The sequence below is a fragment of the Hydra vulgaris genome, chromosome 03, assembly GCF_038396675.1.
Source record: "Hydra vulgaris chromosome 03, alternate assembly HydraT2T_AEP".
Classification (NCBI taxonomy): Eukaryota; Metazoa; Cnidaria; class Hydrozoa; order Anthoathecata; family Hydridae; genus Hydra; species Hydra vulgaris.
Window position 1 is genome coordinate 31,396,153 of NC_088922.1, and position 16,664 is coordinate 31,412,816.

At 29.4% G+C, this 16,664-nt stretch overlaps 1 protein-coding gene across 1 annotated transcript in view; it reads right to left on the reverse strand.

Annotated features, from left to right (window-relative positions):
- The window catches only part of LOC101235657 (exportin-7), a 193,281-nt gene that overhangs the window by 14,966 nt on the left and 161,651 nt on the right, over positions 1-16,664 (reverse strand). Inside the window, exon 32 of the mRNA XM_065792921.1 lies at positions 3,498-3,545. Coding sequence (XP_065648993.1) covers positions 3,498-3,545 — 48 coding nt within the window. The remainder of the gene's footprint in view (positions 1-3,497; positions 3,546-16,664) is intronic.

The following is a 16,664-nucleotide window of genomic DNA, read 5'->3' on the forward strand; positions in this document are numbered from 1 at the left end:
TGTAAAGTAAGCACATACAAAAATCCTTCTTTAATATGCTCATGGTGATTGTCAGTAACAACTCTTCAAATTATAAAACCAAATGGAAAAAGAGAACTAATAGAATCTGATATTTGATCCAAAAGCCATTTACCAAATATGGTAATTTCAGGTAATGCTTTTATAGTATAAGGAACAGATTTCTTTAAACTAACAACAACTCCCTTGTGTGATTGTCATCTGCACCCACATAGACAACGCTACAGTATTGTGCCTGTTTCTGAAAATAAATTTCATCTACAATTAGTATTATAACTTCAAGTATTGAACCTTTCTCACAAATTGTTTTAACAGTCTTATTGCATAAATTCCATCTTGTTTTTATTTATGTAATAAAGAAATTGAAAGTAATGGATAAAATTTAAGTGAAATTTCATATGTTTGTATTGTTTAGATTTATATCTTAACAATAAAGCATATCTAATCATATCTGCAGAATATTGTGGTTGACCCTTTGCTTTATAGAATATTATACTATTTATTACATCAATAAGTATATTTTTATTAGAAGAAGCTATGACTTTTATGTAGGATGCAAGATTTTCTAGCATACTCAAACTAGTTAATTTGACCTTTAGTTAACCATGGAAGAAGTGGAACATTATTTCTTTTGTATTGCAAAGCTACACAAAAACAATCATCAATTTTTATTGATTCAAGAAATAATAGAAAATGTGTTAAAGGATCAAATTTTAAATATATATATATATATATATATATATATATATATATATATATATATAAATATATATATATATATATATATATATATATATATATATATATATATATATATATATATATATATATATATATATATATATATATAGAACTCTTATATGTTGTCCGAAAGTTTTTTCCATATTTTTTTGACAAAAAGTAAAAATTAAAATGCAAGACTGGAATTTTTTTATTTTATTAATTGATAGACTGCCTGCCCCAACCAAACCCTCAGCTGATGTAGCAACACTCCCTTGCGGGTCAGGCTAAAAGATAGTAGATGTAGCAGCACTCCGATGTGAGTCAGGCTACTTGTCAGTCGATGTAGAAGCACTCCCTTGCGAGTCAGGCTATAAGATAGTTGATGCAGCAACACTCAGCACAGGATTTACAGTAAAAAAAATTAAAATAAAAACATTTATCAAAAAAACTAAAGATAAAAACATTTTTTTAAAAAAAATAAAAATAAAAGCATTGCTTATATTGTTAAAAACAGTCAGAATGTTTTAAAAATCATTCTGGTCAATTAAATTTGTGTTTTCGTGGTTTTTTTAAAAAACGATTAATTTGTAATTAAATTAATGGTTTTTCGTGCTTCACACATGCAACAAATTATATATATATATATATATATATATATATGTAAATATATATATATATATATATATATATATATAAAATATAGAGTGCTCAATATTCTTTAAAGAACAAAGCAATTATAAATTAGTAGAAAATCACTTAACAAAAATTTTTTTTTCTCATTTTACACTGTGTTTCACTAATAAAGACTCATCAGAAATGAATCAATAAAGACTCATCAGAAAATTCATCTCTGATGAGTCTTTATTGATGAAACACAGTGTAAAATGAGAAAAAATTTTTTTTACTAATTTATATATATATATATATATATATATATATATATATATATATATATATATATATATATATACATATATATATACATATATACATACATATATACAATAGTGCTCAAAAGTTTAGCACATAGCAAAATCAATAAAAATTTTTTTCTTTAGAACATAAAAAATAGAAAAAAGGATAAAAAACTTTAGTTATTTCTAACACAAAATTTTTTTAGGATATTTAAAACATATTAAGAGAAAAAATAAATAAAAACAATGAAAAATATATATTAAATTTTTTGGAAGAAATTAATCATATATAAAATAAGAAAAAAAAAGCTGCTCATAAGTTTAGCACATTGGGGTTTGGAGTTGTTTTTAGTTCAAACCTTAATAAGGAATGTGACCACCTCTATTTTTATGCATAATATTTTCTTCTTATAGAATCCAAAAGTTTATGACAATACTCAACTGTCAAACCGTTTTTTTAATTTTCTCTTAGTTTTTCAGCTGAGGTTACTGGTTCTTTGGTAAGTTTTTGGTCCAAAACAGTCCAAACATTTTCGATTGGATTCAGTTCAGGTGATCTAGCTGGCCACTGAAGTACCTTGATATTGTTTTGCTCAAACCATTCTGTTACAGATTTTGCTTTATGACAAAGAGTATTGTCTTGTTGAAACATCCATTCTGGCTTATTACCAAAAGGAATGTCTTTGGTAGGTGTTAAATTGTTTTCGAGGATGTTGATGTATCTATGTTGGTCCATTTAACCGTTGCATAACATGTGTAGACCTGAGCCATTATATGTGGTGCAGCCCCAAATACCAACTGCACCACCTCCACCTTGTAGTATAGGTACAATACAGCAATTATTATACTTTTCATTTTGGTACCTATGGACATTTACTTTTTTTTACAATTTAGGACAGTGTAGTTAGATTCATCACTAAAAACAATTTTTCTTCATTCATAATTACTCATTTTTAAAATCATTTTGCAAAATTTAATTTGCTTTAAATGGTCTGTTGGTTTTAATAATAGTTTTCTGGCAGCAAGATAGCACCACAGCAATCTATTAGTCTTCTATTAACTGTTTGCCTTGTTATTTGATTTTTAAGTGCCAGGTTAACTTCTTGTGCAATCTGTTTTGCTGAGTATTTAGGATTTTTTCTGGCAATTCTATAAACAGAATTATCATCAGTGATACATGTCTTTCATGGTCTCCCACAACGCTTTTTGTCAGCAGTACAACCAGTTTCATTAAACTTAACAATAGTTCTACTTACACATGATGGTGAAACACACTTTAAAATTCGAGATTTTTCAATGTTAGAGTGACCTCCCATATTAAAGCCAATAATATGCTGTTTGATTTCTTGATTTATTGTTTTTCTACTCATGGGAAATTTTCAGACTTCTATTATTATTATAATCTAGAATTAAGCAAAAAAGATGAACTAATTTAAAACAAACTTTTATAAAACTACATACTACTTTAAACATATTTTTGTAATATTTCATTAAAAAGGAGAGTTTAATTTAATATAATGCAACTTTTACCGAAATAAATTTATAAAAGCTCTTCTTAAGGGCTTTAAGGAGAGCGTGTTAAACTTATGATCAGCCTTTTTTAAAGATTAAAAATGTATGTACTTTAAAAAAAGAATGTGCCTATTCTTAAAGCCAACATTAACTAACAAATCACATAACATTAAAACTTGAAACTCATTTTATTCATTGATAGAAGTATAACTAATGTAAGAAAATAAGCGTAAATAAAAAAAGAATAGCCATGTTGACTATAGCAACATACTCTGGGTATGAAATACAGTTGCACTGAAATACCTAAAACCAAAAAATAATAAAGCTTACCTTTTCATTTAGTAAAATAAGTCCCAAAAGAGGTCTTGACATGGACCACTAAAAAATCAAAATAAATATATATCTATATTTAAATCTTATATACATGTGTGTGTATATATAGATAAATATATAAACCGTTTTCGACAGCAATGACTGTATTTGGGTGCTACCCAAATTAAAATTAAAGGACCTCTTTTCATTATGTTTTTTACGACAAATATTGTTTTTTTTTTGCAAAAAAACGCAGGTTTTCCACTAAATTTTTACCGGACGGGGGAAAGGGGGGTAGTGCCGCTCAAATACTTTACATAGAATAGCCCCTGTATATATATATATATATATATATATATATATATATATATATATATATATATGTGTATAGATCTATAGTTTGTTGTCTTTGGGATGAAGGAAAAAAGTGATTCTTACGCCACCACATACGTCAATTTTAATTACTTTTGACTTTCGTCCAACATTTGCGTGTTGGACGAAAGTAAAAACCATTAATTTAATTACAAATAAACCCACAAAAACGCAAATTTAATTGACCAGAATGTTTTAAAAACATTCTGAATGTTTTTAACAATACAAACAATGTTTTTTTTTTTTTTTTTTTTAATAAAATGTTTTTATTTTTAATTTTTTTAATAAAATGTTTTTATTTTTAATTTTTTTTACTGTAAATCATGCGCGGAGTGTTGCTACATCGACTATCTTACAGCCTGACTCGCAAGGGAGTGCTGCTACATCGACTGACAAATAGCATGACTCGCAAGGGAGTGCTGTTACATCTACTATCTTTTAGCCTGACCCGCAAGGGAGTGTTGCTACATCGACTGAGGGTTTGGTTGGGGCAGGCAGTCTCTCAATTAATAAAAAAATATAATTCCAGTCTTGCATTTTAATTTGTACTTTTTGTCAACAAAATATGGAAAAAACTTTCGGACAACATCTACGGGTTGTATATATATATATATATATATATATATATATATATATATATATATATATATATATATATATATATATATATATATATATAATTATATATATATAATTATATATATATATATATATATATATATATATATATATATATGTATATATATATATATATATATATAATTATATATGCTTCAACCAAACCCACAGTGAATAGTGGCACTTCTTTGTATCAGCAGACTATAAGATAGTCAATGTAGCTCTGCACATGTTTTACAGTAGAAAAAACAAAATAAGAACATTCAGAATGTTTTTATATTTCAAAAATAAACATTCCAAATGTTTTTAAAAACATTTGGAATGTTTTTAGTTTTTTAATTTGCGTTTTTGTGATTTTTAAAAAAAACAATAAATTTAATTTTTGGCACTTCTTTGTAACAGCAGACTATAAGATAGTCAATGTAGCTCTGCACATGTTTTACAGTAGAAAAAACAAAATAAGAACATTCAGAATGTTTTTATATTTCAAAAATAAACATTCCAAATGTTTTTAAAAACATTTGGAATGTTTTTAGTTTTTTAATTTGCGTTTTTGTGATTTTTAAAAAAAAACAATAAATTTAATTTTTTTTCCTCAATAAAATTAATGCATTTTGACATAATCTGTACTTAAATATATATACATATATATGTGTGTGTGTGTGTGTGTGTGTGTGTGTGTGTGTGTGTGTGTGTGTGTGTGTGTGTAAAATTAATTTGTATATATATATATATATATATATATATATATATATCTGTGTGTGTGTAAACACAACTATAAATACGTGTTTAGTTAAGCACTGTGAAGTAGGGTGTCTCAAAATTTTTTTTTTTTGGAAAAAAGCGATGTGCGCTATTTAGAATTTGGTTACTAGGTATATTACAACCAAATATATTAGAATTTTTAAATTTAAACAGTTATGAGTGCTTGGTGTTAAACTTTTTTCCTATTTTTACGATAAAACTTGTAATTATTAGAAAAAAAATTATGTTAAACATTTATTATAATAAAATTTATGTGAAATATATGTTACATAACGGGTGATGCGGATGTTATTGGACAAATCCTAATTTCATTATTTGAGCATAATAATTAGTTTTTGTGGTTTTATGCGTAGGCATAAACGTTCTATAAAATATAAACTTTATTATTTGAAACACAATTATTTAAAATGAGGTTAAATGCAGCTGAGCGAGAATCTTTTCGATAGCGACTAAAAATGTTTTTTGTAAATAAACCTAATATTAAAAAAAAATCGTAAATCATTTTGAAAAGGAAGGATTTGCTCGAAGTACAATATATGATAACCTAAAAAGACTTGAAACTGTTCAATCGTTTTCTGATAGAAAGCACCCTGGTAGTCCGACATTCTGGACTAGAGAAAAGAAAGCCGAATTAACGAGACTTGTCAACAATCGAAAAGGGGTCAGTCGGAGAAAAATAGGTATTAAAATAGGTAAGAAAAGAAGCAGGAAACTAGTTAACCAACTCTATAACACAAAATTGCTTCTAGTCATTAATGACGAAAAATACTTTTGTTTTGCAGGGGACAACATGCCTGGAAATTCTGGATACTACACAAACAACAAAAAGACATGCCCAGAAAGTGTTCGTTTTATAGGAAAAGAGAAATTTCCAAAAAATTATTAATGTGGATAGCCATATCTGACCGTGGTATGTCCGAGCCATTGTTTCGCTCTTCCAAGGCTGTAGCGATCAATTCATCAATCTATATTAATGAATGATTAGAAAAATGACTTCTTCCATTTACTCACAAGTATCATGGAGACTTTAACTATTTATTTTGGCCAGATTTAGCAAGTTCTCATTATTTTAAAGATTCTCTAAATTGGATGGACCAATATGTCTATTACGTTGATAAAGAATCCAATCCCCCAAATGTGCCTCAAGCACAACCAATTGAAAATTTTTGGGGACATTTGGCACAGAAGGTTTACGAGGGAGATTGGCAAGCTTCAACAGAGCAAGTTTTGATTGATCGCATTAAACTAAAACTACAAGAAATTGATTTAAACTTTTTACAGTCGCATATAAAAGGCGTCAGAGCAAAATTGAGATCAATTGAGATGGTGGTGTTTTTTCATGTAAAAAATAATATATTTTTATTAAAAGATAAATGCTTTATTTAAAAATAAAAAAAATAGTAGTTTGTTTTTTTATTTATAAATAAGTTATTGACGTTTTTATTTTGTCTGATAACTTCCGCATCACCCGTTATGTTGAAGAATTGCAGAAAGAAATGTTGAACAAATATCACAAGCACTTCAATTCTGATTTAGCTGGGTTTTAGTCAGATTTGTATTTAACATTTTTCTGTTGTTTTTTACAACAAGCAAGACATTTTGCTTCATATCTTCATTTCGGTTTGACATAATAAAGTCTTGGATTAGTTTTATATTTCTTTCTGCACAATCATTGGTGACTTCCATATTTTTAACAAAAAAATTTTAAGTTGTCTAAAACAGTAAAGTCCCCTTGTGCAGCTAACTCAACCTGGTCATGGGTAACCTGGGCTAGGCAAAACAAAATCCAGTTCTGATCATCAACTAAATTTGATAGTGTGGTAGACGGTGTGATTACAGGCATTTTAGGTTTACCTTTCATGAACTCTTTAAGAACTGTAAACTGTAACTGTTTTTGGAGCATATTTTTTTTCTCGTTATTTTCAACATCATCATCCACTAAAGCCATTACAACAAGCTGCTGACTTAAATACCAGGTATGATTTTGCATGCTTATCAGTATTGATTAAGAAAACTCAGGATATTCTTTACTTAAAGAAAACTCAGGATATTCTTTACTTATCATTAGGTGGTGCTTTAATACTCAGAGAGCTTTTGAAAAACCAAGGACAGTATGTTAGAGATATAAATAAAGAAGCTGTCTGAACCATCTTCTTCTTCATTTCATTCATAATGTTTGAGATCTCTTTTGTCATTTTTAATGTAAGCAAATAAATAGCATCTGCCATAAACCTTGCTTCATGGCAAGCTCCTGGCTGATGAATTTTTATAGCAGGAATATGACCACCAAGGTAATAAACAAATAACTGACAGAGATTTTTGTAGTCTCCTCTCTTGAAAATATTTTCATTTAGTGCAGCTTCCACAAACTTTAATGCTGCCCTGGCTATATTATAGATAGGCGATCCAATTTCTAAAGAAGTCCAGTTAAACTTAACCAGATTATCTGATGATGTGTCTATCCTGTAAACAATGTTTGAGGCTTTGTAAGCGTTTGTAATCTTTGACCAAGTCTTTGTAAGTGCACATAAATTTCTCTTCTCAGAGACTTGGCCTTAGCGCCAGTCAATGCAGTCATCAAATGTTTAATATGTACTTCAATAATATGGTGATGACACATGCACCAGACAAGACTTGTATTAAGGAGGATTGTAACTGCTCCCGCAAATTTTCCAGTGTTGGATGCAGTTGTGTTGCAGCAAACACCAATGATTTCGATACATCATAATCAGAATCATCACTTTCTTCACATAAAATGGAACTTTCAAATGGGCTAACATTATCTTCAAATTCGATTTGTCCATCGAAAGCTTTGTCTGTGCTTTTCTTGTCTGTTTTCTTTCTTTGAGCCTTTGCGTTTTTCTGATCATTCAACTGCTTAACTCTTTTAAATCTCTCATTTCTTTGCAGAGCCCTAATTTCAAGTTCTTCATCCTGCTGTGCAGTCATGGTCATATACCTTTTAGATCTCTGGTCTTCGTAGAAAGCTACATTTTCTTTTTTTTCCTCTTTTGTTCTTCTTTGATCATTCATTATCATGTCAATTATTTAAGAAACAGATATATCAAACAAGGTATTAACCTCCACTTGGAAATCTACTTGCTTTTAAGTCCAGATCCCTTTGCTTGAACTCCAGTTTAGTTTACTCCATCCTTTTATTTTGTTATATTTCTCTTATCTTGTTTTTTAGAAACTTCAGCTATGTAATATTTTTCAGTGAAAGGATCCTAAATCTTTTCACTGCAAAATATTACATAGCTGAAGTTTCTAAAAAACAAGATAAGCCTACAATAATTATTTTTTGTAGTAAAATTCACCTAAAAGATTTTTCATTAATAATGTTGCACATAAAACCAGATGTCAGTGACAGATGAAGTTAATCGCCTATTGATTGATCTTTCACATGCTCTATACTGTCAAACTAGACTTCTGGTTCCTGTTTTTGTTGGACAGGCAATAATTTCTTTGCTGGACTGAAATCTGGTGCTCCTATATTAAAGAGAATCAACTGAAATATATATTTATATTCATGAATTGTGGGTTAAGTAAATAAATTAGATAAAAGCTAGATATTAAAATTACCTTGAAGATTTCAAAAAGTGAAAGTATTGCAAGATATTTTTTAACACTGGGCAGCTGGTTGACTGGAAGCTCATTCATTTAACATTTTAACAGATATAGAACTCGTCTTAAACTGTTTTGAACAATTTTCCTTTTCCATGGTCCTTTTTTGCTGAATTTTTTTACTGTACAACCCATTTTAAAAAAAATATTTAATTATGAAACTAAAAATGTTGAAACCATTTTAAATCACATATATTAAACTAATCAAAAGTTACTAAGTAAGAAAACGAGGTGATCAATAAAACACCAAGAATCAAGAAAAAAATTGAAATATACTATTAAATGTAAGCAAAAAATGACTACTTTAAAAAATAATAGTTAAAAAATGCTATTTTAAAATAAATTTCATCCCTTTTATCATCGCAGGTACATTTAAAATAATTAAAACTTGAAAAATATGACAAAAATTGACATTTTTTGAAATATTTAAGTTTTACACCTCTTACACTTGCCTCAAATCAATATTTTTTATATAATTCGTCTTTTTACATATAGGAGCCAAGTTTTGACGACACACAAAAACAAATTTTTTTTTGGGACACCCTACCGTGAAGTCACACTGAAAAAACCTGTTTTCGGGGGCTTCATTACATATATCGACTACCTTATAGATAGTCTATGTACCAAAAGAGTGCTGCAACAACTCCAAAGAAGTGCTGCTACATCAACACAGGGTTTAGGACTTTCATAATATATAGGACTAGATTTTTTAATCAACATTCTTTTGTGTATGTATATATATATATATATATATATATATATATATATATATATATATATATATATACAAAATGCGTTTTTGCACCTTATCTAAAAGAGAAAGAGCATCATTAAAAATCCGCCCCAGATATGGCAACAGTATTTCTAACAAGGCCGGATTTGAGATTTATAGAGATAGAGAATAGAAATGGGAGTAAGAAAGTGTCAAGCTTGATAAAGAGATGCAACTTTAGCAGATGCTTATTTGGCAACAGATTTTATGTGCAGTTTCCAAGAAAGATCAGAAGTAAAAGTTAATTCTAGAAGATGAAGGGCAGATGACTCATCTAGTACATTACCGTTCATAAATATAGGAAAATCAAAGTTATTGCGATAACAATTGGGTGAAAAAAATTGAGTTTATCTGAGTTAAAGTTCACCAGGCACTGTGAGCCTTATGCTGTAGCAGAAGTGAGATCTTTTTCAAGCTCAAATGCCCCCGCCAAGCAATCAGAGAGTGTTGGCTTCTTATTATGACAAGAATAAATGGTAGTATCATCACCGAACAATGCCACCTTAGATGTGAGAATATCTGGAAGATTGTTAATGTAAATTAAAAAGAGTATAGGGCCAAGGATAGAACCTTGAGGAACCCCTGAAGTTACAGAATAAAAAGAAGAGTGCTGTTCATTGAGGACAACTTTTATGCTATAATTGGAAAGGATTCAATAACCTTAAAGATATTACCAGATACACCATAAGAAGAAAGCTTATGGAGAAGACCGGCATGCCAAACTTTATTGAAAGCTTTAGAAATATCAAGAGCCATGGCCTTAACCTCTTCACCTTTATCTAATGCACGATAAAACCTATTGGTTATTACTGTTAGCAAATCAGCTGTAGAATGAGAAAATCGAAATCCATATTGATGATCAGAAATTAAGTTATTAGATTCAAGATGAGAGATTAAGTGTTTGTTAAGTAAAATTCAAAAACCTTGCTTATGATTGGAAGAAGACTAATGGAACGATAGTTAGATGAATGAGATCGCTCTCCAGAATTTTTGAAAATAGAGCAAGTATGTTGTCCGGAGCACAAGCTATAGTAGAGCCTGAGCAGGAAATCACTTTAGATACAGAAGATGGACTGATGCAAATGTCGCCTAATGGATCAACCTGTTTGAAGTAACAATTTCGATTGGAAATTGCAGCAGCACAATATGAAGAAAAGTATGGGGAAGAGTGAGGCTTGACTTGGAATGGTCAAGAGGGAATAAAAGATTCCATGATAATATAAGAAGCACATTTATCATTAAGAAGAAGAAAGATTTAAGCCTAAAGATTAAACCCTAAGCCGTAACAAAGGGCTCTAAATGTGGCCTTGATAATGCACACCAAAAGTACAAACAGGGACACCATCCATGCGCAACATGGTACTGTTAATACTTTGATATTTTACAGTTGTTGATGGAATCAGCCTCTCTTAGAGCTACCACAGAGTTCAGGAAACCTGACTTCCAGCCGGCTTCAGAACCATAAAACTGAGTTTCAGAGCTGTACCCTCATTAGTCGATAATGAAATGAGTTGCATAGTCATAAAAACAGAGACACAAGTAAAACCCATGCATTGAGTCAAGAAGATTTAGCATTCAACATCCTAAACTGGAAACAATGTATTAAAAATATATCTGTGCCAGCCTAATAGATGAAGGGGTGCGAGGCTGGTCAACAGAGAGAATCTGTTTACCTCTTAGTTTAACAACAGATAGATTCTGGTTACCCCTTAGTTAGGTTTGTAATGAGCTTTGTAATTTTTTATTAAGAATTTTTTTCTCGGCGGCACTTTGATATAATTTTGGTTCTTTTATTTAGCAGTTTCTCAGGTTTTGGATACGATATAATTGCAAATTTCTCATACAGATATAGTGGGCACCTTTCGGAAATATTTGAGTTTGGGGGTAAGGACTTCAGAATAGACCATGTTAGTATAGAGATTTCGTTAAAATTGTTTTTCAAATGCGTAGACGTAGTTTGATAGGGCAGTGGACTTTTTGTATTTAACATTACTGAATGATGGTTTGTGGTTGTTATATCTGGTTTTTTATTCACCTCCTTAATCCAATATAAACTTTGTTGGGTTGGTTTTTAGCTGCAATGATTGTTTATAATGTTTGTGGATTTGCACTAGCTATTCGGGGGGTATTCTGCTTTGTTTCAACAACTGCATTTTGGGTCATTATTTTCAATTCTTATTAAAATACTTTTTTTATTGTGTTTTTTTATAATTTTTTTTAAATTTTCAATGCAACTTTAGCTTACCTTTACAGTGTTTCTGTTAAAGATTTTGTGAAGTTTGTCTATTTTAGGGAAGTTTTTTCTAGTAAAGTTAAAAACGTTTTAACAACATTTGTGGAGATGTTTTTGTTAAATGGGGGGTAAAATGATAACCATATGATTATGCGTTAACAATTTTTTTGGGGTGTTTTTTGCTTGATCTGATATTTAACGAGGTAGTTTTTGTAACGAGTGACAACTAAAAAATGAGACTGGATTTAAAGACACATCTCTTTAAAGTAGTAAGATAAAACAAAAAGGAAAAATGTTCTCGAAAGTATTTTTATTCTAGTTTTTAAATATATAATCAGTTGTTCTCAATTAAACCATTTCTTCTGACTTTATCAACTAGGCCTTGTATAGACTGAGCTTGGCTCCGTATGAGCTCAATATCAATTTTATTAAGGCAATACTTGATTCTAGAACGTAATTTTTTAAGATTTTCTGCATGCCAATTATTCTTGTAGACAAGGCCTTTCAAAATACTCCAAAAATTTTCGATAAGACAACATTCTAGCAAGTTTGCAGGGTTATTCGCTTTCTCAACATAATGCACGTTTTCCTTGTTTAGGTACATGATTACTGTTTTTGCATAGTGAGATGATGCTAAATCTGACCAGAATACATATGCACCATCTGAATGATACTTATTGATGAATGGAATAAGTCTCTTCCTAATACCTTTGTTTAAATAGATTTTTTGATTTACAGCCAGTCCACTTGGTACAAAATAAGGTTGAGAAATTCCATTATTAGAAAAATCAATCCATAGAAGTAATTTCTTTTGAAGCTTTTCTTTTGTTTGGTATTTAACTGTATATGGAGTAGATTTTACATCACTAGTATAAAATATATCATTTCCATTGATACTAGAGTGATTTAATGTGAAATAAGACTCATTATCAATGATTGGTTTACGAATTTTGAATTTCTGACACAATCGAATGAACTTAGTTTTAGCTGCTGCTTTTTGCTGGTCAGAGCATTTTGGAATCGTCATTTTTTTTCTTGATTTAATATTTGTTCTTTTTTTTTAATGTTTTACTAATGTGTTGCTGGGTACAGTTGAATTTTTTAGCTGCCTGTCGTTGAGATACTCTGTCTTTATGGTCAAACATGACTTTGAGCCTTTCAATGTTTGTCCTGGTCATTTTTTTAGCTTTTACTCCACTTCCTTGAACTCTTTGGTACCCAGATTCACTTTCAGCACTTTTAATTATCTTGTAGATAGTACTTTTAGGTATATTATCAACTTTTAAGTGGTCATAAGAGAACTTTTTACCAGCATTTTTGTAATTTAAATAAAATTCATACACACGTTTTCTAATCTCTTCTTGTTTTGAATTTATTTTTTTTTTCATTTTTCTATAAAAAAATAAAAACACATAAAATATTTAAAAACTAGAATAAAAATACCTTCTAAAACAGTTTTCCTATTTTTAAAATCTTATTCCTTTAAAGAGATATGTGTCTTTAAATCCAGTCTCGTTTTTTAGTTGTCACCCGTTATCCACTATTTTTTAGTGCTTGTTTATGTTCGTCTTTAGATTGATTAAATATAACTTCATTTGAGGAATTTTGCGAAAGTCTATTGGATATTGGTAAGTTTTTGATAATTTGTGATGTAATCAGAAGATGTGTGGATGTATTGAAGATTATCATTGGGCTTTTTGAAAGGCTTATGAGTGTTTTGGGCTAAATTATCATTTAGCCCAAATTAGGTGACATCAATGAAGTTAACTGATTTAAGATTTGTTTATATCTATTTGAAATCCAACATTCTTAACCCTTTGGATTATGTTTCTTTGCATTCCCTCCATTTTAGCTGCCCATTGTTACATCAAAACTTTCAAGATTCAGTTTTTTTATCCACGCGTTTTTGTTGTAGTAGAAGAGTGATTTTCAGCTATTTTTTATAATTCTAAGTTGGTCGCCTATTATTGTGGTATGTTGTAATGCAAAGGAAAAGACTTTATTAAACCTGTTGGTAATTATAGATGGATAAAATTCATTTATGCCAAATTAGATGAAGAAATAACTATTTTTTGTACCATGCCATTAAACCAATTAATAACATTGGTGGTGTTTTTTTATTAGTTTACTTGTAGGCTATTTTTTAAGTATATGTTATTAATGTCTAAGATTTATTGCTTATTATTCCAATTTTGCTTTTTGCCAGATTAATGAGATGGCAGGCAGGTTTTGATTTGAAGTTTTTTTTATGGTCTTTAAAGGTGACAAATGCTGGAGATTTTGCTTGGAATTCTATTCGGTTACTCAAATTTAATTTAAAGTCTATTTGATTGGCTATATTAAATTTGATTGGATAATGCAGGAGTTATGACATGTATATAAATATATATAATAGATAATAGGAAATAGGTAAATACCCTCCAATTGGAACTAAAATATTAAAATTCAACTTATAATAAGTATGAAAATCATTTAAATTATTCATTAAAGAATTTTTAACAAGTGTCTGCATGTCCTACTATAATACATGGCCAGATATCTTACTTTTTGGAGTGAAAAAATTAGAAAGATAACTTTTCAAAACATAAATATATCATATAGCATGATTGGCCACACTTACCGCAGTTAAAATTATGATCTTTACACAGATTTTTGTTTATAGAAGTTTGTATATAATATAAAACTTGTTTGACAAATATGACCTGAGTCTGAAAAATCAGACATTTCCTTTGCCTGATGATAATGTTTCTAAAAACTTACACCCCTGAAATAAGAGAATATTATATTGTACTTTGTTTATCAATTTAAAACTGTAATAATTTTATTAACAAAAAAAAAGCCTACGTACTTTATGAGCAACCCTTAGCTACTTCAATTCAGTTCAGCTTGATTGATTATTACTTCATCTTATTCAACTTTAATCTTTTTCTTTGTTTTCCTTTTTTTTTTTGCATTTAAAATCCTTTACACTGTTCTTTTAAATTTTATCAGAAAATGGTTTCTGTTCATTGTTAAAATAAATAACTGCAATATATATATATATATATATATATATATATATATATATATATATATATATATATATATATATATATATATATATATATATATATATATATATATAAATATTGGCATATCACCCACATGAGAAATTTAAAATGTGTTTTTTATGATTTATTTGAAAGTTGGAAACAAGTGATTGTGCAAGTTTTAAGAAGAAATATTTTGTCATTATTAAATATTGTATTGTGGAAACAATTATGTTATGTCTCAAAACACAAATGAAACCACTTTCACATTAGTGAGAACAGACACCCTATTGTAACTTATACTCATTGTTATTTACTACCACCTGAAAGCAAGTAAAAGATTTTCTCAGTTATTTTTTAAAACTTTAATTTACTTACCATTCTTCGAACCAACATAAAAATCAACCCAACATTGAACTAACATTTAAACAAATGTATATAAAAACTTATTTGTAAATTAATTATAGTTGATTCTAATTAAATGCTCAAGGATATTGTTCCAGTAATAGTTTTTCCAGTTATTTGTGCAGTATTTTTACTAAATCCAGCAATATGATGCAAATTGGCTTTTTAATGTAAAAGCATGAAATTAATTCTGACTTTGAAAACTCCCCAGTCATAGGATTCGGTTGAATTATGGCTAGATATGGTTTCCCTATAAAAATACACAGCTTGGGAAGATCTAACTGTACCTGATAGTTGCCTTATAAAAAGCCTGTAAGGCAAAGAGTTTAGAGTGAGGCAAAGTAAGGGTGTACTGTAATGAAACTTTAAATTCTGACCGCAACTTGATTTGGCAGAATTGTTAATAAAATTCAATTTTGCCGCAACAAGAGTTATATTTATGTAATTTTTTACTTCAAGATTGAAAGTGAAAACCTGCAACTCAGCATTGTGGCTATATAATATATATTTATAATCTATAATATATATATAACCTGCTGGTAGTCAGATTTCCAGAATTCCATAGCAGCCTTCAGAATAGTTGACTCCATCAACAGCTATATAATATAATCAGCAGTGCCATAATGCACATGGATGGCATTCCTGTTAGAGCCTTTAATGTACTGGGTTAGGCAATGTACACCATAAACACAAACATTTACAACTTTAAGTTGATTGGCAAGACTAAGATAACTAAATACCTAATTTTAGTTTATTGAAATTAGCTAAATAATATGTTTTTCTAACACATTTCTAGTAGTGCATTATATTAACAGGAACACCATTATGACACCAGTAGTACCATAATGGTGTTCCTGTTAGAGCCTTTAATCACCTTGCTATTGGCAACATGAAACCCTACTACTTTCCCCACGCCTTGCTGCTTTATAGGGTTTATTTTTCTGGGAAAAAATTAAGAGAAATAAACTCTAAATTTAAATTCTCCAGCCTTGGGGCGCATGGTTGAGTAGAGGCTAGAGATGGTGTCTCAACAAAAATACTAATCTTGGGCAGATAATAACTGCATCCAGCAACCTTGTTGAATGACCTCCTAGGTAAGAGGGGTAAGCAGAATAATTTGGCTGATCAGTGTTACATTGTTTACAAGATAAGATGAGGTATGCTGAATCTTATTGATTCTTATCATAGATTTTAGCTTGCGCCTTCTTGATAGTAGCTATGCAACTTTTCTAATCTCCTAATGAGGGTACAGTTTTAATAGTTCTGAGGCCAGCTGGGAGTAAGGTTTGATGTATTCTGTGGTAGCTTTGAGAGAGGCTGATTCTATCAACAGCTATAAAATATTAGAGTATTAACAGTGCCATGTT